Below are 22,386 nucleotides of genomic sequence, written 5' to 3'. Positions count from 1 at the left end.
ATTGATGACACTTACAATAAACACGGTGAAGCCTCAATCTCACCCTCGATAACCCTCCAACAATAATACATAATCCTCTAAAAGAACCTGAAGCATATCAAAGAATGGTATGTGATTGTGTTGCTGATAGTTAGAAGTTAGGCTCTTATAAACCCAGAACATGACAAATAGCAGTGAGATCTAAGTCACCTCCAACAGTCTCACTTGATTGCATTCAGGTTTTTGGCAGATACCTTCACACACCAGTATACAAAAAGAAACCAAAACCATCACACCACACACCACAAACAGCTAAAAGATACCCAACTCCACACACCCCCCCAAGATATTATTTGACCATTCAGAAACAAAAACCTCAGAGTATTCCAGTTTGGGACGAAATAAAATTGCACCAAAAAAAAATCCATTCTCATCCTAGTATGGATTTGTTACTCAGCAAGAATTAACAGGACAAGATCATCTCAGTCTAGAGCAGCACTTTCAGAAGTTTAGCTGCATATATACAATATATAGGACATTTATTAAAAAAGGAAAGAAGTATTATATTACAACCTTATTCCATAATTTTAGCAAAAAACCTCCAGATATAATTGATAAATTAAGCTTTGAAAGATCTTAAGTCTGTTGGATAAAATGTAATGTCAATGAGTCATTAAGAAATCCCTCCTTACCTAGAAAAGTAAGTGCTACAAAAAAATCTGGTATCTAGATAACAGAACGACAGTTTCATAGAGTTACTTCGAGAATTTTAGTTATTACTGGAATAATGAGCATTTCAGACTCCATTATCAACAGTGTCCTCCTCAATCATTATGTACGAAGACAAGGACAAACAGTCTCATAGCTGATATTCCCCCTGTTTTAAGGAAGAACATTTATTTCTCTGCTAAACACAGACAGATTTATCTTACATCTTAGGGACATAAACATAGATGAGAATGGATCTACTCCAAAAGTGCATTGAGCCAAAAGAGCTTCAACTAGATGCAGTAACCTTAAAACGCTCTCTTTGCTCAGACACAGTAGAGCTGCACTCATCACTTAAAAAACTGGCAACTTACCTGCTGTATGCAAATTTTTCTGTGGGGAAAAAGGTGTGACTATACTGTATAAGGAGAAAAAACAAATAAGAAAAAAACAAAAACAACAAAAAAACCACAACAAAAAAACCCAAACAAACAAAAACCAAAACAAACAAAAAAACCCCACACACGAAAAAACCCAACATTTCAAACTAAAGACAGAAGGGGGGAACTAGACATTCACACTTATCAGACTAAAAGAACAAAATCAAAGTCAAGGTACTCAAGTTTCCAAACATGTAGTACAGTAAACAAAATCTCCAAACACATGATATTACAGATGTTGTATTTAATAAATAAGCGCTATTACCTGAGCTTTGGCCAGGTCTTGTTTTAGGAAAAACAATGTTTCTGTTCTTTATCTCCATTTTTGTTAGAGGGAGCCTGGAGAGAGGCTTTTCCACATGAACAGTAGGATTTTCTGACTGTGGAGTAAATATATCACATCTTCTACATGGAAAGTCTGTTCCAGACACTCTGTGTGTGGCTGCCTCTTGAATATGCACTTTAACAAACTTTTGCACAATTTGGAGAAAAACAAAGTTTTAAACAGTGAATATTGATATATTAACAAGTGAAAACATTTAGCTCTATTTCCCTGAGCTATAAGAGCTCATGCTCAGCTTTACATTCCAAGAGGAGAAAGGTCTCATATGTTAAATCAGGTCTTCTCCAGCCTCAAAAGCTTAAAGATTCTAAGACAAGTTTAACTCAAGAGAAAAGGAACACTTACTGAAAAATTGCTATCTACACATTTTAATTTAACAGGAATAATAATTTTAACTAGTTTAACTGACAACTCCTACAACATTCTCTGCTTGCAGAGAATGGAAACAGGTCTGCCTCCTTCAGAATGAGCTTTGTATTCATTTCTTCTATATAATAAGCACTTTAAAAGGTTTCAGTTAATGCTAGTAAAACCTTAGCATACTTTTTGCTGATTCGGATAGGTAGCAAATAAATGGCAAAAGCATTATCAACTACCAGATCTCTTATAATTTGATTGGTTTTGCTACATTCTCTACACTTGTTCTATTAGATTTCTTCAATCCTTTTCTCATATTGTAGAGCACAACATAGTTAAATATGTGCGTAATCATCATTTCATTCTCAACAACTTCCCCGTTTGTTTGGGGTTTTTTAAGGTAGCTTCCAACTGCTCACTTCCCTTCATGAAGAAGGAAAGCAGGCACAGTGTTTTATCCTTCCAGTGTCTTATTTCTCTCTCTATGCATTGTTACAATTAAACCAAAATACACATGGGCTGTAAAAATAAAAAAAAGAGGTCTCTTTCATTGGGAGAGATAACCAAGGAGTCCTTCTGCTTTCATACTGATGAAAGAAGAAACTGTTGGTTTTCTTAAATTTTATTTACATGCCTTAATTCAATCAGGGAAAACTCTTGGATTAAAATCCATGAAGAGCAAGAACCTGTTCTAGACATTCTTTATCACAGACTTGTTGTCCAGAAGGTTAAGTTTACCTTATGGAAGGTCCAAAGAAGGTACGGTGACTTGTCCAATAACCTCTTTTAGCTTCTTTTATTTTAAAACACAACATAGACTACTTTTATGTGCATGTGTACATACTTACACTTAGCGTTTTAGAAAATGATGCCTAAGGCAGTGGTGGGTGTACAGATGCAATTTTGTTGGCAATTCAGCTGAAGCATTCACAAAGTTTTTCTTCAGAGATGAATGAACTAAGAATCTCATTTTGCAAAACAGCATCTCTACTTCTATTCTTTTTTTTTTTTTAAAGAGAACTTTACAAATTGGAATGAATAATGGAAGTTGACTCATACCCAAAAGGTTTTAGCAACATTATTAGACCTTATCTGGCAAAGTAAAATAAACAGTTACAATGTCAAGTCTCAAGTAAACCACGTACCTTTAGTCCATTACCACTATGGATATAGACTAGGCCACTCCAAGGAACTAATGAAGGCTTTGTGGCAAGTGCAGGATTAGGACTCACCAGAATTAGTGCACTGCTCCTAATGAAGAAAAAAAACCAAAGCCAGGTAGCATGATCCTCATGTTCCTCATATAAGAATGAGTATCTACAACAGATCTCACTACCCATCCAAAAAGGATGCACTTCTAGGATAGCAAATAAGTGAAGATGCTCTAGAGGTAGTTAAATTTAAGGTATTCAGATATCCAATATATTATTAAGCTTTAGTAGCCAAAAACTTAATGCTAACACATTTAATAAACCTGTCATTGATGGTTCTAAAGGGGCAAAGGGGAAAAAAATAAATCTTATCTATTGTTAAACATATACAACCAGACAGGCCACATAAAGTAGATATGTAACTATATGCTTCAGGAAAAAAAAGCTTCAATACTAGTCAACAAGGGAATGTTGGTGTTCAAAGTATACTGCACAAATTGCATTTCAAAAATTTTTTAAACTAATTCTAGTTTTAGAGAAGCAGATTGCTTTCCTTCCTCCCTTACAGAACTGATCCTGGAAAAAAAAGCCTTTCAATGTTATCGATGCTTTCTGTAGTTATCTAGAGTAGAAGACACAGAAGAGACAAAAATGAAGTAGCAGTAGTAATGAAGTCAGGCAGTCACTGAACCAGTGAGAACAAATTTTGGTATACAGTGTTCCATACTCTGTACTAGATTCATTTAAATAAAGGGGAGATAGTTAAGTAATGAAGTATTTGAAAAATAAGTACAAAATAATTGAAGTAAAGGTCATTAGTTGTATGTGCACAAAAACACTCAAGCTACACCTGAAGAATTAGCTTAATACGCCATTAGCATAGCACTTCACATTTGAAAAATTTAGCGTAGGAACAAGATGAGTTCCATAATCACCGTCACAATATGACCATCTCTACAAACTTCAACTAACAGATGTTAACAGTCTTAAATATCAAATCTGGATACTGGTATTTCCTCAAAGAATTTTGAGACTCTTTTTGAATGTTAGCAGTCTTCAGAATCTTTTCAGTCACATTTATGGTTCTCTCTCATGTACAACCATGTTCATAAGAATACGCTTTCTTAAGTACACACAGTACCTGTTACCAGAAACCATTCCCCTGCCTTTGCTGCTAACCAGCTTGTCTTGGACATTTACTGAAACTTCTCACAGAAATCCAGCTTGCATGGGGTCACAAACCACATGTCTCTCAGAAGAGTCCTAGTCAACCTAAAGACATAACCTCTGAGAACTTCTATTGCTATGGAAAGGAGCCTAGGGAAGAAACATTTTCCAAAGGTGGCTCATGCAGCCTTTGGAGATTCCAACAGTTCCCACTCCAAAAGTGCAATTCCTTTCCCAGCAGTTACCAATACTCTCAACACTGAGGCACAACAACATTATCAGAGGTTAGCTTCAGCTCATTTCCACAGGAAATCTCCTGGAATGGTACCAAATTCAGAAGGGACCCAGGTTTTTGATATTCCACATTCAGGCAGATTAGAGATTTCCTTTAGCTCATTCCACAGAACTTAAGGGGTTTAGTCAAGGTGAAACAGAGTGTGATCTGTTTGCTCTAGCATAACAGAGTCAGTCCTTGATCCCTAGGACCTTCTTTCACCTTCACTAAGAAATCAGACCTTCTCCTTTCATGGCCTAACTCAGTTCAAGAATTCCGTCGGCTCCAGTCATTGCAGTGCATAGTATAAAAAGATCCTGGCTGGCTGACTGCTCTTGGCACTGCAGGGAGATGGTCATGAAAAACAGAAAACTGGGCAAATGCAGCTTGCTGTGCTTAAGTCAGCTGTTCCCACGGATCTGTTTCCTACTTGTGGACCTCTGTTCTTGATCCAAAGTAGTTATTGGACCCAACATGTGAGAATTCAGCCCACTCTTTTCCAGTGAAGAGAACACATTTTAAAATTCTGCATTGCAAGAAGACTGCTTGCAGAAGGCCCTTAATACCCTCTTTTTAAGAAATCATTCCACAGACAGTCCTGAATGTAGGGTATGAGACACTCAAAACATCCTTACTTTCACAGCTATTGGGTAGTTGTTCATTGTTACATCTTTAAGACTGTTTGTTCTTGGCACTGATTGAATCTGAAATGAGGTAGATATCCTAGCCCTTCCACGGAGCCCTATTTATGTTTTTCCTCACTAATGACGAAAGTTTCCCAGCAATTTACATCTATCTGAATATGAAATTAAGTGTTTAAATATTATCAGTGACGCAGGACTGAAGAGAAGTATGTTTGGGCAAATGTCTTCAAATTTAAAGCAACTACTTAAATACAACTCTGAAAGTAATACCTATTGTTACTGTGGGAGACTTTTTTTTTTTGGAAGACGAGTCTAATAACAGGGTCTTAAAACTTTTCCTGAACTGACCTTAAAAATCACCATAAATTTAGAAGGGAGAGGTGGGCAGAACTTTCAAGTGTTAATTGTGAAAGTCTTTGCTGGCATCTGTGAAAAGTCTCATACACATATGCACTGATACTATGACTACTGTGCCAAAATACTGCTAATTAAGACATGGGCAAGCAGACACTGGCTTGTCATTATTTTCATACCTTTCATTATTTCATTGAGAAGCCAAAGGTTGAATGGTAAAACCCAGTTTTGTCAAAATAATAAAAAAAAAAATATATCCCACAGTCAAGTTCTGAGGAATATCAGCATTTTATAAGAACTGCTATTTTGGGGGCTGTTTGTTGTGGGAAGGGAGGAAGTCTTTCTTGTTTTTAAACACCCAGGCAACTTTTAAACAAAAAACTATTGCAAAAGGAGATCTTAAAATCTGCAGCTTCAATGAACACCCAGTTCCTGAAAAGTTATGCAATAATAATAATAATAATAGCACTTTCAGGCATAGAAAATTCCTGGTATCCAGGTGGGAGACAGAAGAACACTCTCTATATACAGAACCATAAAAGGGTAAGGTCCTAAAATATAAAAGCTAGATTTGTGTGTTAGTTCATAAAAAGATTAACCTTGCACTAAAATAGTTAGTTTCAAGGCATAGTCTAAGCAAACTAAAGTAAATTCCTAAAAAATAACTAAAATTCCTAAATTAACTACATTCCTAAGCTAACTAAAAATAAATTCCTCCAAAACCTCCTCACACTTTCACACGTAAAGGAACTTATAGAAAGAAACTTACTCTGGTTCAACAACTCCATGTTGTGGGGTTATAGTAAGGCAGTGAGCTGGCCAGGAAAGCTCAAATGTCAACGTTCTGTTGGAATTGTTGACAACTTGCACATGTCTAGTATCCGCTGTTCCACCTGTAATACAAAAAAAAAAAAAAAAAAAAGTAGTACAAAAATTCAGAAAAATGTTAATATAGAGAGATGCACCAATTAAAATATTTTCTGCCCTAATTTTACCTTCACAATGCTTTAAAATCTTCATAGGTACGCAGTGCATACTATACCTATACACACACAGAGCACACAACCTCTGACAATTGAATCAAAATTGTGTTCAAACCAAGTTTACTGTTTAGATATGAACCACTGCAGAAGATTACTGGCCAAGTCACGTTTCCAAACACAGTATGCAGTACAGTTATCTGAATACCACAGTGGCAATTCTATTCTTTAAAAAATACTTACCAATAGAAGGACACGTCAAAGTCAAACAGTCAGGTTTAACAGCCCAAGTCTGTTGAGTGTCTGATTTATTCCGAACCAGATCATTAGTTTTTACAGATACTGAAGGACCCTGAGGTCCCTTAACAGGAAGAACATCCAGAGTTGCATTGGTATGTCTGACAACGTTCTCAAACCTGAAAATAAGATTGTATTAAAAACGGTAATAAAAATAACTTATGAGTCATTATAATAGCCTACTCTTAGTATTTCTTAAAATTTTTATTATTTATAAAGGACAATGTTCTTTACACGGGTCTTCAATGTAATTCAATTCTCCATTATTAAGTAAAAAATAATTCAGCAGTTATATAATGACACAGCTTTTTCACAGAACATTTGGAAGTGGAAGGTCCCATTTAGAATGGAAGGTATTAAAATAAACAGTTATCTTCAGGAGATAATAATATAAAATAATTTGAATAGAACAGGTATAGAGGAAACAAGTACCACAGGGAATAAGTCAATGCAAGTTGTGTTTCACAGAGTGCTGTGCAACACATGCTGGAGGTCAGGAGGAACCTCTGGAGATCACCTAATCCCGACATCACTGCCCAAAGGAGAGTCAGCTACAGCAGAACATTGATCAGTCAGCTTTTTAATTACTTCACAGATGAAAACTTTTCAGCCTTTCTGGGCAACCAGATCCAACCAGATCCAGTGTTTAAACCACTCTTGCCAGAAGAAGTTACATACATATAGTTACTAACTGTAGTTACCTGTCCAATTCCAAATGACATCCAGGAGAGTGCTGATCATAAGTGGAATATCCAACCACAGAAAGGATAACCTTTTGCATATTTGCATAGAAAAGACAGATATCATTTGTCTCCCGTGGGATACCACATACTAAAAATGAGAGTAATAGAGCAAATCTAATAAGAACAAATCTATAATACCCAGAAATTACACAACAGAGATTTAGGACAAAGACCTAGTTAATAATCTGTCAGCTAAGATATCCTAGATCATTCAAAAATTACTTCCTGCAAGATCAGTTATCAGGCATAATTCAATATTAACATCAAATTTAATACTTAAATCCAAATACGTGCCAATTTTAACTTTTTTATTATAAGATAGATCTTTTCCACCTGTATACAAATGGTATATACTAATTATTAAAGTTAGGTTTTATCTTTTACCCTCACAATAAGACCAATACATTCCTAAGGCTTCACAGAAAGAGATTCAGCTTTAGAGAATTATTCAGTCTATTCAATCTAACACCAAAAGGTCAGGAACATAAGAGCATGATGTAAAAATAACCAAAAGTTTCATTAAAATGTTTAATAGTCAAGTTTTCTCCTTTGTTTTGAGTCATTTAATGCTGAACAAGTAGAATGATGAAGTGACCATTTCTCAAAGGATAGATGTGTCTCAACTGGTATTTCCTTTGCTACTTAGTAGATACAAGGGACAATTAATATTGTATATAGCTACTACAACTGAGTTACAGATAAGACAGATCAACATCTCTTGTAGACTAGTGCTTTTAGTTAGAATTTAAATGTTAACAAAGCTGTCTTGCAAAACGGTGTCTAGCAGAATGTGTTTTTTGGAAGAAATAATTTATTTATTCTGTCATATATATGAAAATTCAGACTGAAAGTATATTCTTTCTTTAGGATGACCATTATTTCTACTCTAAAGTGTCTTTTATTCCCTTTCCCACCCTCCAATGGAATTCCATTGAGTTCAAGAAATCTCAAATTTCAAATAACCCATTAAAATATTTAGAGCCTATCTCATTTTCATCAACTTAAAATATCAAAATGGCTAGTTCATGGTATCATTAAGCTAAAATGCCAAGGTCACACTGCACACAATTCCAGACCCAAAGTGTCAGACCCAAATCACAGCACACAAACAGCATGATGGTGCCACCCTCACAATCACAACACACAAAAACGATTCTATACAAAAGCTTAAGCACTATAAAATATAGCAAAGTACATCATATGATACCTAGAAATAGGCAAGAGGATCTTGCAAATACTACTTGATAAGAATTCTTTCCCTCCTCTTTAACGATATGTCCATATGCAGACAAGATGTTAACACACTTTGGAAACTAAATTCATTTTGACAACCTAACTACTGAAGTCACGAAACGTTTCAGGTTTAGAATAAAAAGTTCTGCTTTAGAATAAAAAGTTGTGAGATGTTAAATAGCAACAACCACTGCCTCTGTTCAGTTAGTCATTGAAGCATACTTTAATAACTAGAAACATATTAGATCGGAATGCAAAGGATGTTTGATTAGTGCAGCAAACCACATCAGTGTTAGGGAGTAACTGAGTCTGGCAGCCTCACAGACGTGCCCACAGGTCCAATCAGTAGCAAAGCTGAGCACACGTTCCCAGTAAGCAACTCAAGAGCCAGAGCCAGTCAACAGAGACCAACACAGACAGAGGCACTCAGCAAACATAAACAGCACCAACGGCCTCATCCTGCTTCCCTCTCTGCTGGTCAGGATGAAGACTCAGGACTGGGAACATACAGGTACAATAAGGATCCTCCAGCTGCTGGCCCTAGACCACACCACACTGATGGATCAAGCAAGTAGACTAGTGAAAATCTGACACCACACTATTTCAAACACTAACAGTAGTGTGCAATTTCTTAATTTTTTTTTTTTTCAAATACCTCTGTGGTATTTGAAAGAGAAAAGGCACTACCAAAACTAGGGATCCAACCTCACATTAATGCAACCCTTAGAGCCAAGGTATCCTATTGTTCGAGCTTTTATTAGCATCATCTCTTTAACAATCTTTCGTTTAAAAGGGGCAAAAAGAAAAAGAAGCATTTAGATTTGAAAAAAATAACTTACTTTTCAACTAAAGGATATCACCTTACAGAAGAGAAAAAAATCCTACTTCTTAACTCCAGGTACTACTATTAGTTCCTGTGAAATATTAGACTTATAAGAATACGGAACAAAAATCAATTCTGTAGATATTCCCACTGAAAAGTCAGTGAAAAATAACCCGTGTAAAATAAGATTGTACTATTCACACCGGACACCACTGAGTAACAAGAAGATAAGGAAGGGCTTGAAATTTGTATTATTGTTAAAATGAGTAAAAATAATCCAGTTTACTAAGAGCTACTCTTCCAGCACCTCTCCTTGAAGGCATATTTGCAGTGCTGTATGAGTCTGTTTCCTGGCTTTTTTTATAACAATGGCCTTCACCTCAAATCAATCGACTGAGTAAAGAAAGAATACATAAGAGAGCTGTATTTCACAAAGTCAGGAAAGTATGCCCTCAAAAAGAGACAAAAACTCCACTAAGATTCAAGAAGAGGGCCTTGTTTTCTACAGAAAGGACAAAAAAATTAAGCTACCATTAGCAAAACTCTCACAGTAAGGCAATAAGAGATAAACAAGGATGCCTAGACTCTAACACTGGCTTAAAACTTCATCTGGACAGGGGAGAGAAAACATGACAAAACTCTGCCCAATATATCTGTCCAAATTCAGAATTTTATTTCCACGTTTATAAAGAAAAATAGCAAAGAAGTAACTAGGACTCAAGGCAAAAGCTCATTTCCCACCCAAAACCAAATATTAGACTTTTCTTTTAAGAAGTTATAGGCTTACCTTCTGTCACAAGCTGCTCCCCTTTAAATTCTTCATCAAATACAATGTTTCTTAATAAGCTGTTTTCTGGAATTATGTGTTTTTCTATCTCAGGTTTATACCTCACAGCTCTGTTAAAGACAGAAAGAAATAGAAGTCATTAAATTTCAAAAAGTACTAGAAACAACAGGTTGAAAAGTTTGATAAGATTGGTAAGAATCTCGCATAACTTTCACTCAATCATTTCTTGACTACACCAAACTCAAATCTGTGAGCATTCGTTTGAAACTGAAGTCCTTTCACAATCTTAAAATGGTTAAAGAAATACCTACTCTATTGCTGCAGAGTAAAGGAAAACACTGAAATAATGGTTACCATGTGTTTGTCTTTCCATGATACTTGTTCTCTGCTGTCAGTCATACCTACCTAGATTTCTGATAAGTACATCAGGCATTTGAGTGATGTTTCAATCACCACAGGAAGCAGAGAATGCTATTTTGGTTACAAGTGAAAGCCATTTAAGAGGAAAAATTCACTAGTCAATGTCAGAGTGGCAGCAGGTGCCAGCCAACAGCAGGAACACAGAGCCAAGGAGCATGACTGCCAACAGGATAGAAAAGACTGGGAGGCACAAGGATATAAATAGTCCTGGGAAAAACGGGAAGCTGCAGGTCAGCAAGAGGAAACCTGGCACTCAGATAGGGTCAGAGCCATGGAAGGGGAAAGAATATCTCACCACTACTAACTCTCAGTTCTAAGCTACTTACCAGGCTGCTGACTATATATAATACTGGAATGAAAAACTTGAGGCACAAGTTGGCACAATAGGCAGAGTACTCATTTCACATTCCTGTCCCTAAGTCCCAAATCATGTTCTTATTCTAGAGCACAACTACAGAATGGGGTTTAACTGCCTTAGAGCACTCAGTCGTCACAAGAAATACACATCTCTTTTAAATAATTAGGCAGATTTCAGAGAACCTCCCACCAATAAACAACCAGCTAGACCACTATTTTCAAGAACAAAATGCCATGCCTGCTGACTAATAAAATCAACAACAAATCATTTCGCTCACATACCAACATCCAGAATCTAAACAGAAAAGGTTTCCAAGACTACCTATGTAGTTGCATTGGGCTTCTGAATGGGTTTTCTGTTGATCTATAGATCAAAACTTTTCCCTAAATACTTTTGCCTTTGGAGAATTCCATGATAGTGAACACTGCCTCATACAAAAGAGTCCAGGATAGTGAGAATTGCCTTACACAAAAGAGTTTATACAAAAATCAGGAACAAGCATATTCTAAGATATCTGAAATAAACCAGTTTCCTATTAAGGTCAGAAATGCAGCTATGCCATGAGCTTTTTATTTAAAGTCATGCAGGTAAGTTCAGCTATGTTTAATACCTCATTTTGATAACAATATATACAATGACTTTCACACATTGTCAGGCAATCATATTTAAAAGCCATCATGAAATAATGCTGTTCTGAAGTTTTGCACTAAATTATGATTATCAGCACCTTAGTGCTCTATGTAGTCCTATCATTCTGCATTACACTCCAAACAGCACGAGTCAAAAAGTGCCACTTAAGTCATTACAAGTAGAGTTTGCCCTTTTTGTGTGTTTGAGTCATACAAAATGAAATTCAGAGTAACACAGCCTCTTTTTAAGATCAGCAAAATATTTGCTACAAGTTCCCTTAGCGTATTACGAGCACATGTGGATGTTATTTCCCTCAAATACACATCTACTCAAATACTATCTTTGTCAACAGAATTCAGCAAACCAAGATGCAAACCTTGTTCAAAACTTAATTCAGTACTATTCCTTTTATGAGCCTTTTCTTTCAAAACTAAAGTTACATACGTATTGCTAAGAGACACCACGCAAATCTCTTTTGATACAAAAAAGAAAACATACCCCCAAAACCCAAGACACTTGAATTCAAGAATGGTAAAAGAATAAAACTCTTAACTAGGATTGTAGCTACAGTATGTAAGCAAAGACAAATGAATAAACCAAACCCCTCATCAACAACTTACAGATGTAACACCTAATAGATCTTTCCATATCATCACTGTCTTTCAGTTTGTTCTTGCTATTTTGGGAAGCATGTTAAGACCATACTTGTGGCAGCACACACCTCTAGTTCTAACTTCTTATTAAACATCTGTCACAATAGCAAAGCACATCTTACCTGCGATACTGCTGCCTAGAAACTTCATCTCCACAAAAAAAAAATACTGTTGATACCAGCATGTTTGTTGTATGGAATGTTTCCTTTGGATTCCATGTTACAGTAACCACCTGATAAAATAAATAGACAACACACTCAGGAAAAGAAAATCTTATTGTTAGTATGAATGTTTGGAATATGAGTCAACAAATTACTGCAATACAAGTGAAACAGGACTTAATAAAAGTTAGGTGAGATTTTAATACAGAACTAGTCAGATATTTTCATTGATTATACTTATTTTCATTTTAATTAATACAATATCGTCAGAATCAAGTACTGTACTTACTTCATGTGTTCCTTCTCTTAGTACAAACTTGTCTGGAGATACAATCACTACTTGAGGATCCATCACTGTTTTGGTCTGTACATTTGCCAAGCACAGTGCTCTAACATAGGCAGCCCGAGAACCCGTGTTTCTTACATGGAAGGAAGCTTTCCGCAATCTTGCCGACAGTAATCCATCCAGTGTAACCATGTAACTATGTGACAACTTCTTAACATTTTCTAAAATTATATTGCTTGTTCCTCCATATCCAGACAGTGGTATCTGGGAGAGAAAACAAAAAAAAAAAACCACCACAAAAAAAAAATTTGTAAAACTTTCGTACAACTATGGAAAACTACATAAAGTTACAGAAAAACAAATGACAGTGTTTAAAATGTGAACTGAAAAGACTTTGCATGAACTAGAAAGGCCTACATCTCTATTCCATCTTTTTCAAGTTCTACTTTAAGTTCATTTAAGGTCTATTTATAGAACAAGACAAGTTCAGATTTTTTGCTACTTTGAGTTAAAATCTTAGGTTATTTTTAATATAGTACATAAAACATTTCTTCTTCCTTCACAAGGGAAAAAAAATGCATGCAAAGTTGATGCTAATGTTCCAACTGTGAAATTTAGTGCCCGTATAATGTTTAACAAATGTACAGATACCCATAGTGTGTATCTTGAAGTTTCAGGGGTTTGACAGAAACAGCTATTAAGTGCTAGATTTTAATTATGAAAAATGTACATTTAAAATTATTAGAAGTTAGGTTGGGACTCTTACAGTAAACTTAATTCCTGGCTGTGATCGAATGCCCAGCTGTTTGATTTCCAGCTTTGCAAAGCAGCAAGTTACTCGAGTAGGTGTAAACATCAAGTATATGTTAGTATCTTCTTTGGGACGGATTTTGAGTTCCCAATGACTAGTGAAGCGTTCTTCTGACCCAAATATACTTTGCAGCTATAAAAATGAAGACATTAGAAGTGACTAGAACAAGAAAAACACATAGCAGCAAAACTTACTACACTAGTAACTCAAAATTAACTTCTTCAAAATACAGATTAACTCAGTTAATGGCATATATTTAAAGATGCAATGAAAAAGACAACAAAGTCCAAGATACTCCATATTCCCACAATGAGCATGTCAATGCCTCTCAGTTTAGGCAGTTTTTTGTCTTCAATCCCCAGTATGGTAGTGCTGAACCTTACCAGCACTACGCGTATTCTCTTTCAGTTTAAGATTTTAGATCCAAAAAAATCTGAACATTTGAGGGAAAATTGGGATAGAAACACATGTGAACTACAAAACAAAAAAAACCTTTAGATACAGTAATTCCCAAAGGCTCATTCCAGTTTCTCTGTCTTTGCCTGGACTCCCTCCTACAGGAGGGGCCACTGATGGTTCACTCCACCAAGTATTGACTCTGCTGTGACACAACAGCTTAAAGAGTTGTAAGTTGAGCTCCAGTTTGCAGCAGCACTCTGCAGTTCCCGAGATTGCCAGTGTAGCTTAAACTCTGCTACTATGTTCATCTTGGCAGTCTCAGCACAAATATATAGGCTACTAATGCTTCAGGGTAAACACAGCCTGATAACTGTCAAACACTGAAGTGAAATTTTAATGACAGCCACCTGAAAGCAGTCTTGATCCTGGCCTCTTATTAACAGTCTTAAATGCTGGGTCACAGATGGAGAGTCATTTCTTAGAGTTAACTTCTTCTGTCTGAAAAAGATGTTTAGTTAGATTTTACAGCAAATGCAAATTAACTGCATGTATTTATTCATGGAAACAACAGAAATGGGACAGTAAATTTTGAAGTAATTTAATGGAAAAATGTCACCTCTTGGAAAAACAGAATATGTTAGCTAGAAAGTTATTTCTGTATTCTCAGACTTACACACCCTACAATATTATACACCATAACGCACGAACACTCACATAGCAAAACAATCCCCAAATATATATATATATAAAAAACATAGCTTTTCTGAAGTTCAAGTTCTGTACTTAGCTTGAACTTTTAAAACAAGCAGCAGTTGTGTCAATACAAAAATTTCTTACAAATTCCCACTTTAGGACACAGTTATGATTAAAGTATCCAGAGCCATTTAGTTATGCAGAAACAATCTTGTGAGTAGCCTAGACCAGCTTCACTGGAACAGCTGTAAAAAACTAAATTAGGAAATTAAGGATAACTTTTCCTTTTCATGTACTTTTCAATTTAATTGTAACACAGAAAGTTATGGCCACTTGACAGAATCAGGTTTACCAAGAAGCAATTTCTTTACTCTCTGATACATCCTACCATTGACCAGATTTCTGATACTCAGATCTTTCCTCAACAGAGGTAGGAAACATCTCCAGCAAGAAGAGCAAGTGCATTTGTCATTTTAACATGTCAAAAAACATTTACAGAAGGATGTGACAAGTGCTAAAACTGGTAAAAACCTAAGAGAACGGATCATACGGTCTCTTCTCAAAGAGAAGGACAGATTGAGAGTAAAGCCTCTCCTTGATTTTCAGTGGCAGACACTGTTTTGTACCCTGTCGGAACCAAATTATAAAAATAATTTCAGCTTCCTAAAACCAAGGGTTCCTCAGAAATGTTTTACAGGAGGAACAGAAAATAAAAAGGTAGCAGTATATAGGAAAGAAGTAGTAATTCCCAAACATCAAATAGCCCAAACTACTATGTCAGAAACATACTATCATAAAAAAACAGACAAATAGAAATGTAGCTATTAGAAATGATTCTTGGTTGCAAACATGGATTGCTTTTAAAACAACCAGGAACATTACTGGATTCCTCAAAAAGTTCAGTATCAACCAACAGTGGATTAGTCCCTAAAGTAATACTTATTACAAGTCCAGAGATCTGTAAAACTTGCAGCCTTTACATACAAAAGAAGCAAAGTATGTCCTGAAAATTATGAACAGTTCCATTAAATCACAGAATACTGAAACTCTAAACTTGCAACTTAAAAAATCCAGACAAGAACTAATCTGAAGGACTAAGTTAGATGGGAAATATTTTTCACCTAATTTCTACTTACGTGACATACTAAATTTACAGAATCAGATATTATTCTAATGATAGCTAAAGAGTCCTCAAGAATACACAAAGGTCAAACAAGATCACAGTTGGTTTCCAAAAATTTCTTGCACAAGAAAAACAATTGTAGTACCCTGCTTCCCTCGAGGAATAAACCAGCTTTGTTTATCACCTGTGGATTATTAATGTGAATACGAAATTTCACTTCAAATAAGTGCAATATAAAATATTTAAAAAAATATTCTATATGAATGGCTGTTCAGCTTATACTTACACTGATGATCCAAGTGATACTGCTCCCCAGGCAATGAATTGTTTGTTGGAGAGAATGGGTGGAATGTCTGAGCACCCAGTAGCTGTAGACACAGGTCTATTTTTCTCAGACTCCACCTCACCTTTTATCACCACATCATACTGAGGCCCAGATGGCAGCACAAGGATTTTCAAAGTACTTTAAAAATAAATAAATAAATTTAAATCCCACAACAGAACAAGATTAGCTGATGAAAACAACACAACTGAAAAAAAAAATTACAGATAGGCTTTTTTAAACTACCTTCTTAAGGGGAAAATACAAATACTTCCTTTTATTTTATGACAAAGGTCAGCTTTAGGCATAGCAAATTTAAATTCTTTGGGCTGTAAATAGGCATGCCACATGTACTTCATGCAATCTTCCAAGGTATTTCATTTCAAAATGGTTCAGATCAGCATTTCAGAGACTACAGCTAGGTAAATTAGTCCAAGCTAATTTCTGATTATTTTGAGTCTGATTTTGGAAAGAAACAAAGTCTAGTTGTCTCTGTGTAGATTAAAGAGATACCTTTTGAATACCCTGAGAAACTTCATTGAATTTTTACAAGTGTGAAATACACAAGAGCATCAAGGAAGGAAATAAAGCTTTTAAATAATAGGCTGAAGCATTTGCTATAGCACAGACATGCTCCACACCAGGAACAAAACTCAAGAACCTTCATTCCGGATGCCAGTGAATTCCTATGATGCCTGCTGACAGAGAGCCCTGCATCCCACCAGCAGGCAACATGGATCCTCGTTATTGCCTGAGTTATTTCATTAATCTTTTGGCAGCACTTGCATGTAGACTGCAAAGTTTCCAACCCTCCCAAGTACCTTGAGTCTGCAAAGCAAAGGAGTTATGCATAAGGCCACAGGATCATACTGTCACTAGCACATAACTTCTCATTGTTTGATTTAATGCATTGGGTAGGCCTGGTTAAGCTAGATAGTGAAGCTTAACATATTTTGAAGATACTCCTTTGTCCATTCTTGCTCAGTTAGAGCAGAAAATGGAAAACATATAACAAAAGAGCAAAGGCTGCTCTGGAGAAATGAGTCGGACGCCTGCCATTGCCAAAAACTCTTACAAGGCATCAGAATGGTGCCTTGAACCATCAAGTCTATTTCACAGAATGAAGTTTAACAGGTGCTATGTGCAAAACTACCAATGCTGTACATCTGCAAAAGAAACGTGTACAATGCTGTACAGAATGTACAGTCAAACATTTATTTGATTATGGCAGGCAAAATTGATGAATATTTGTGATATTGATCAGTGCTTGAGTTTTTTTCCATATGTAAAATTAAAATAACATTTCCCTTGCCTCAGCAGACTGATGAAGAGGGAAGCGACTGAAGGAGCTTCTGAAGTATTTTGAAGCTTTGTTGTACTTTAGAAACAACTACCATATAAAGAGCTTCAGGGACTTGCTACATTTATTTATACAAAACAAATCTCAGAATATTTCTTGATGGGAAATATTACCTATTCATTAAGTTATACATAGCAGAAGAGGTAGATAATCTATGGAAAAGGTGAACCCTAGCAAAAATCCTTTTGTAATGGATGAGGACTCTTGTGAAAACAACTGAAGCCAAAGTTTCTCTTGCAGGTAAACTTTCAATTTGTTCACTACCTTAATGTCAAAAGTAGTTCAGTTTAACACAGGCAGCATAGAATCTGTTATATTACCTTTCTGTAGTTATTACGTTTTTTGGAAAAAACAGGACAGTCACTGCTTGTTCTTCTCCAGGAAAAAGGAAAAGGCCCTCGGGTTCAACAGCAAAGCAGCTGTCCTGATCTGATGTCTGAAAGCATGCAAGGGGAAAAGGGAGGGTTATTTACTTATTTTAAGGGAATAAACATTTCTACAACATGCAGTACAGTTTGGTAGTACATCTGTTGTAGTTCAGACAATTCAAATACACCTGGAACCTCCAAAACTTTATCAATTAGCATCCAGTATCATCACGTAATGTGGCATTTGTGATACTAGTCATACATCCTATTTCTGTGGTCTCTGATCTGAAAAATGATGGGCTCACAACTCTCCATTTCATTTTTTTCTTATGTAAAATGGGACCAACTGCTCCTTCTGTTGACTTTGAAATGCTAGTTTCAAAAGTATTTAGTTCCCTTTCATTTTAGTTACCTGGGACCATACTTTCCACGGATTCTCTAAAAAAATTAAAGTCAAGTAAAGACATTGCATATCTGAAAAGAACTCGCTTTGTATTTGGGTTGGCAAGATGTACACTGAAAACTGATGCACCTTTGTCAGAAAGTACAGATGTTTCCCAAAGATAATATTTGTCTTTGCTCCAAACAGGCTTTATTCTACTACCTAGTTAACACCTGCTGTGTAGCACAGGGTTCACTGCTTTTACATACCTGTTATATACTTGTTAAAATATAGTACAAATCATGAAGTTATTTTTGTTAAAACAAATACAACCAAAGCTGAGCAACAGAACATCCATATGCTTTTTCCAATAACATGAGCTAATCTCTTTGCTATCTTTCATTCTCTTTACATAAACTTATAGACCTTTTGTCAAGCCACAGAGCTGAGCTAAAACCCCAAGGCTCAACTCTAGTTTCAATAGGATTAACAGTACAAAAATCATGATTTCAAGAGGGAAAAACCAACGTACCTTAACTTTCAAATATACACTAACGTTTCCAGCATTTTTCAGTGGCAGCTGCTGTTTGGCTGTTGAACCCACACTAGTAGACAGATGTATTTTCTGTAAGAATAAAGTAAATGTGTATGTATGTATATATACATACATAATAAAAATGAACATTACAAAAACAGGAGGCAAGAAAGAGGCAAATGGTTTTTGAAATACAAACAAACCTGTAAATCCTTTGGAGCATGTATCCTTGCTGTTCCAGCTCTTGCTCGGAGAGAAACACTTGTAATGACAGTGGTAGGTCCTGGACTGTCCACTTCCACATCCACTCTTGCCAGGAACTCATCCGCTGGACCCAAGGGATCTAGAAACAATTTCATGAGTAACAAAAGCAAGTTACTGCTCAATCTTAACATATTCATGTTGTGGTGATATTAACAGAAGCTCTCCCATTACCCTGGCAACACCTTTCTTTCCTCTTTAAAGTTGCACAGGATCTTACTTGAGAGTTTTACTTTTCTGTCAGCTGTGACTGAAATTGTCCCTAACGCAAACAAAAAAACCCCATACTACCATACTAGCCAAACTAATTGATATATGTAATATTTTCTATCCAGGAAGCCAGAAAAATTCAGAGATTTCTTCAAATTTATCTATTTTACAACCAAAGCAATGTTTTCTTTAGTGATGATTTAATTCCCTCAGCAAAAGGAGTAACCCAAATTCCACGCATCCTGCAGTACAAACTTTGTACAGCTTGATACTGAAGCATAAATGTCCCTGATAATATATAAAGAATTAAGACATAGAAGTATTCTGTTTCCTACAGTTATTAAAACTGAACGTGATACCCAAAATATTAGGACACATAAACCAAAGATGGACCATTTCATCTGAAGTTTACAGCCTGTTCCTGCAATTCTAACACACATATACACTAAAAGTCAAATCTGTTTCAGTTAAAATGAAAATCAAATTGCTATACCTGAACAAGAAATTTGTTTCTTAGGTGCATGGAACAGAACCCAAACTGTCAAAGCTTCAGGATCCTGAAAAAGAATTTGGTTGACATCTTAATGGGAGGGAGAGAACTATTAAGAGAGGGGGAAAAGATTCACAACCAAAAACCCCACCCACAAAACCTAAACAAAACTATACTGCTCAAAGAGGTAGACTCCCCAAAAATCATTACTGTGAACTCAGATATTCAGCACTGTCATTTCAGACAGCAAGTACAGGAAGAATCAGCCAACCACAAACTACTCACTTGCCCATCATAGCTTGCATGTATTACATGATTTACAACTGATGGAGCTGTTGTCTGAGAAACTGCATCCATTTGTTCATCAGAAGGATTAACAGGTTCCTTGGAAAAGGTGAAGCACCGCCAAGCTACTGCATTCTGTCAAAGAAATAAAGCATTACAAGTATTAAATCTCTTATTGTCACTAACAGCAATGCTGACCAAGCCTAGAAATGCAAAACAATTTTGAATTGTCCAAGTAGCTTGGGGAAAAAAAATCAAAAATTAGCCTGTAGTTTCATTTAGTATATGATAGTCCAGCAAACCCTCTAAAAATAGTAGGCATTCCTTCTGCAGCAAAAGGGGACAAGCAGAATCTGCTTAGCTTAAGCTTTCAAGAAGTTTGGCTGTTGAAGACCAAATATCATTAGTCACCATGATAACCCAATCCACCCTAACACAAGGCCCGTCCGTTCTTATTATCCCACATACAGAAACAAGGCCAGCTCTTCCCACAGCACAAATCAGCAGCCAGCCTAACCAAAAACCTGAAATCTGCATTGCCACAGAGATACAGAGAGGAGAATCCTGTAGCCTCTAATACAGGCTATTCTCTAGTGGGACACAAAACTGACAGAGCGAAGAGTCCTGCTTTTGCTCCTATTAAACTTGCTAGCAGCAAGCTTGGCTGCTTCTTTGAACAGTCAACTGTTCCATTTGAATAGTGGAATATATCTTCAGCTTCTCAGAGGGAAGGTTTAGGCAACACAACCCTTTTGCTATCAGCTGCCCTGTGCTATCAGAGCAAGTGTCAGAGGCAGAAGCCCACTGCTGGGCTACAAAAACTAACAAACATACATGAAACAAGAAAACCACACCTATCCCAGCAGCACTGTTTTGGGTACTATTACAGTAGACTCAGATCACTAACCTGCAAAACCAATTTATTTCCTGACTAACCAAAGATTTCTTGGGAATCTTACATCTAGTGTCCAGGGTATATTTCTTAATGATATATAACATAAAGTGAGTGTTTGAGTATTAAAATTCAGTATCACAAGATGTTAACTTGCACATACAGGAAGTTTACTGTACTTACTGCATTAATAATAAGTCTAATTGGCACAAAAGCATGAGTTTTGTTGATAAGTTTTAGGGGAAGAGCCTTCCAACTGCCATAAGTTAAGTCACCAAAGTCCAGACAATCTCCTTTTCCTGGTTCCACCTGGTTTTAAAACAAAGAATAATTCAGAAGGAAGGAAAACCTCCAAAACACACTACCATACAAAAGCACCAGGAAAGTAAGGATGTTATTCACCTATTCCATCCCATTAATGCTATATCCACATACAATACAAACATCCTACTGGGGTAAGAGAAGTCTAAGAAATATGTTTCCTATGATATTAAAAGGGGTTACAGCCAATTGGCTATCTCACATATATTTTGCTTGAATTAATTAAGCCAATCTTAGTGCAATATTCACCCACCAAAACCCAGTAGACAATCAAATTATTTTGGCTAATTTAAAAAAACCAATAAGTTTAAACTATGATTATTGTAAGAAATGTCAGTTTTAGATACTTAAAAAGCCATTTCAGCAAGTTACAAGTTAAGAAAATAAGTAAAAGGAAGTTAATTTTTGCTAGTTTAAAAACATTTAAGTGTCATGATCTGCAGCAAAATATAGCTTTTATTTGGTACTTTTTCCAATCTCAAGAATATAACAAGACATGCAGAGATTGACCACAGGGTTTAATTTTAATATGAAGCAAGTTTGAATGAACCCATGAAGAACATAGAGAATGGAGGACTTTTACAAACTACATAGAAAAAAATGCATTAAAAATAAACTAAAATTTATGGAAGAGACATTAAAAACCATATGCATTCATGTACATTCATTACTTTAAAACATACTTAGCCCAAAGAAAGTTAACAGACCACTTTAAAAGGAAAGAAGAATTGTAAGCTGTGTCTAATGACTGAAAATTTTACTTTTATCAGCTATGACAAAGACTATCAGGTAATTTGTTCAGGAACCTCCAAAAGTATCATCTAGCCTATTTCTGCCTGTCCATACTCTTACATTCTACACAAAGCCAGATTTAATTCTTAATGTCACACTGTCTCCTACCTGGTTGTTCTTCATGTTCTTCAAGACAAAAGCATTTTATACATCCACTTACCTTTAATTTTTAATTAATCCAAAATAAGAAAATATTCTCTACAACCATAAACAAGCTGGAAGTAATAAGAAACCAAGATAAAGTCTACTTGATGTAAAAAAAAAAAAAAAAAGAAATCCTTATAATTGGAAACAAATGCTTTTTGCTACATTTAATGCCCAACCCAACATAGCAGATACCTAGGAAGCATTAGT

General features: G+C 35.8%; 1 protein-coding gene across 1 annotated transcript in view; it reads right to left on the bottom strand.

Moving 5' to 3' along the window:
* Positions 1–22,386, bottom strand: part of CEP192 (centrosomal protein 192) — a 61,412-nt gene that overhangs the window by 13,424 nt on the left and 25,602 nt on the right. Inside the window, exons 21-37 of the mRNA XM_027650815.1 lie at positions 21,103–21,228; positions 20,028–20,162; positions 19,746–19,809; positions 18,985–19,124; positions 18,779–18,871; positions 17,817–17,932; positions 16,101–16,277; positions 14,406–14,496; positions 13,555–13,731; positions 12,792–13,052; positions 12,464–12,573; positions 10,281–10,390; positions 7,396–7,525; positions 6,641–6,813; positions 6,187–6,310; positions 2,973–3,078; positions 1,393–1,597 (exon numbers count right to left, since the gene is read on the bottom strand). Of these exons, the coding sequence (XP_027506616.1) occupies positions 1,393–1,597; positions 2,973–3,078; positions 6,187–6,310; positions 6,641–6,813; positions 7,396–7,525; positions 10,281–10,390; positions 12,464–12,573; positions 12,792–13,052; positions 13,555–13,731; positions 14,406–14,496; positions 16,101–16,277; positions 17,817–17,932; positions 18,779–18,871; positions 18,985–19,124; positions 19,746–19,809; positions 20,028–20,162; positions 21,103–21,228 (2,338 nt within the window). The remainder of the gene's footprint in view (positions 1–1,392; positions 1,598–2,972; positions 3,079–6,186; positions 6,311–6,640; positions 6,814–7,395; positions 7,526–10,280; positions 10,391–12,463; positions 12,574–12,791; positions 13,053–13,554; positions 13,732–14,405; positions 14,497–16,100; positions 16,278–17,816; positions 17,933–18,778; positions 18,872–18,984; positions 19,125–19,745; positions 19,810–20,027; positions 20,163–21,102; positions 21,229–22,386) is intronic.

This window comes from Corapipo altera, unplaced genomic scaffold (assembly GCF_003945725.1).
Source record: "Corapipo altera isolate COAL_440 unplaced genomic scaffold, ASM394572v1 24, whole genome shotgun sequence".
Lineage (NCBI taxonomy): Eukaryota > Metazoa > Chordata > Aves > Passeriformes > Pipridae > Corapipo > Corapipo altera.
Note: the sequence above shows the minus strand (reverse complement) of the source record. Positions and strands in the feature narration are given on the sequence as shown.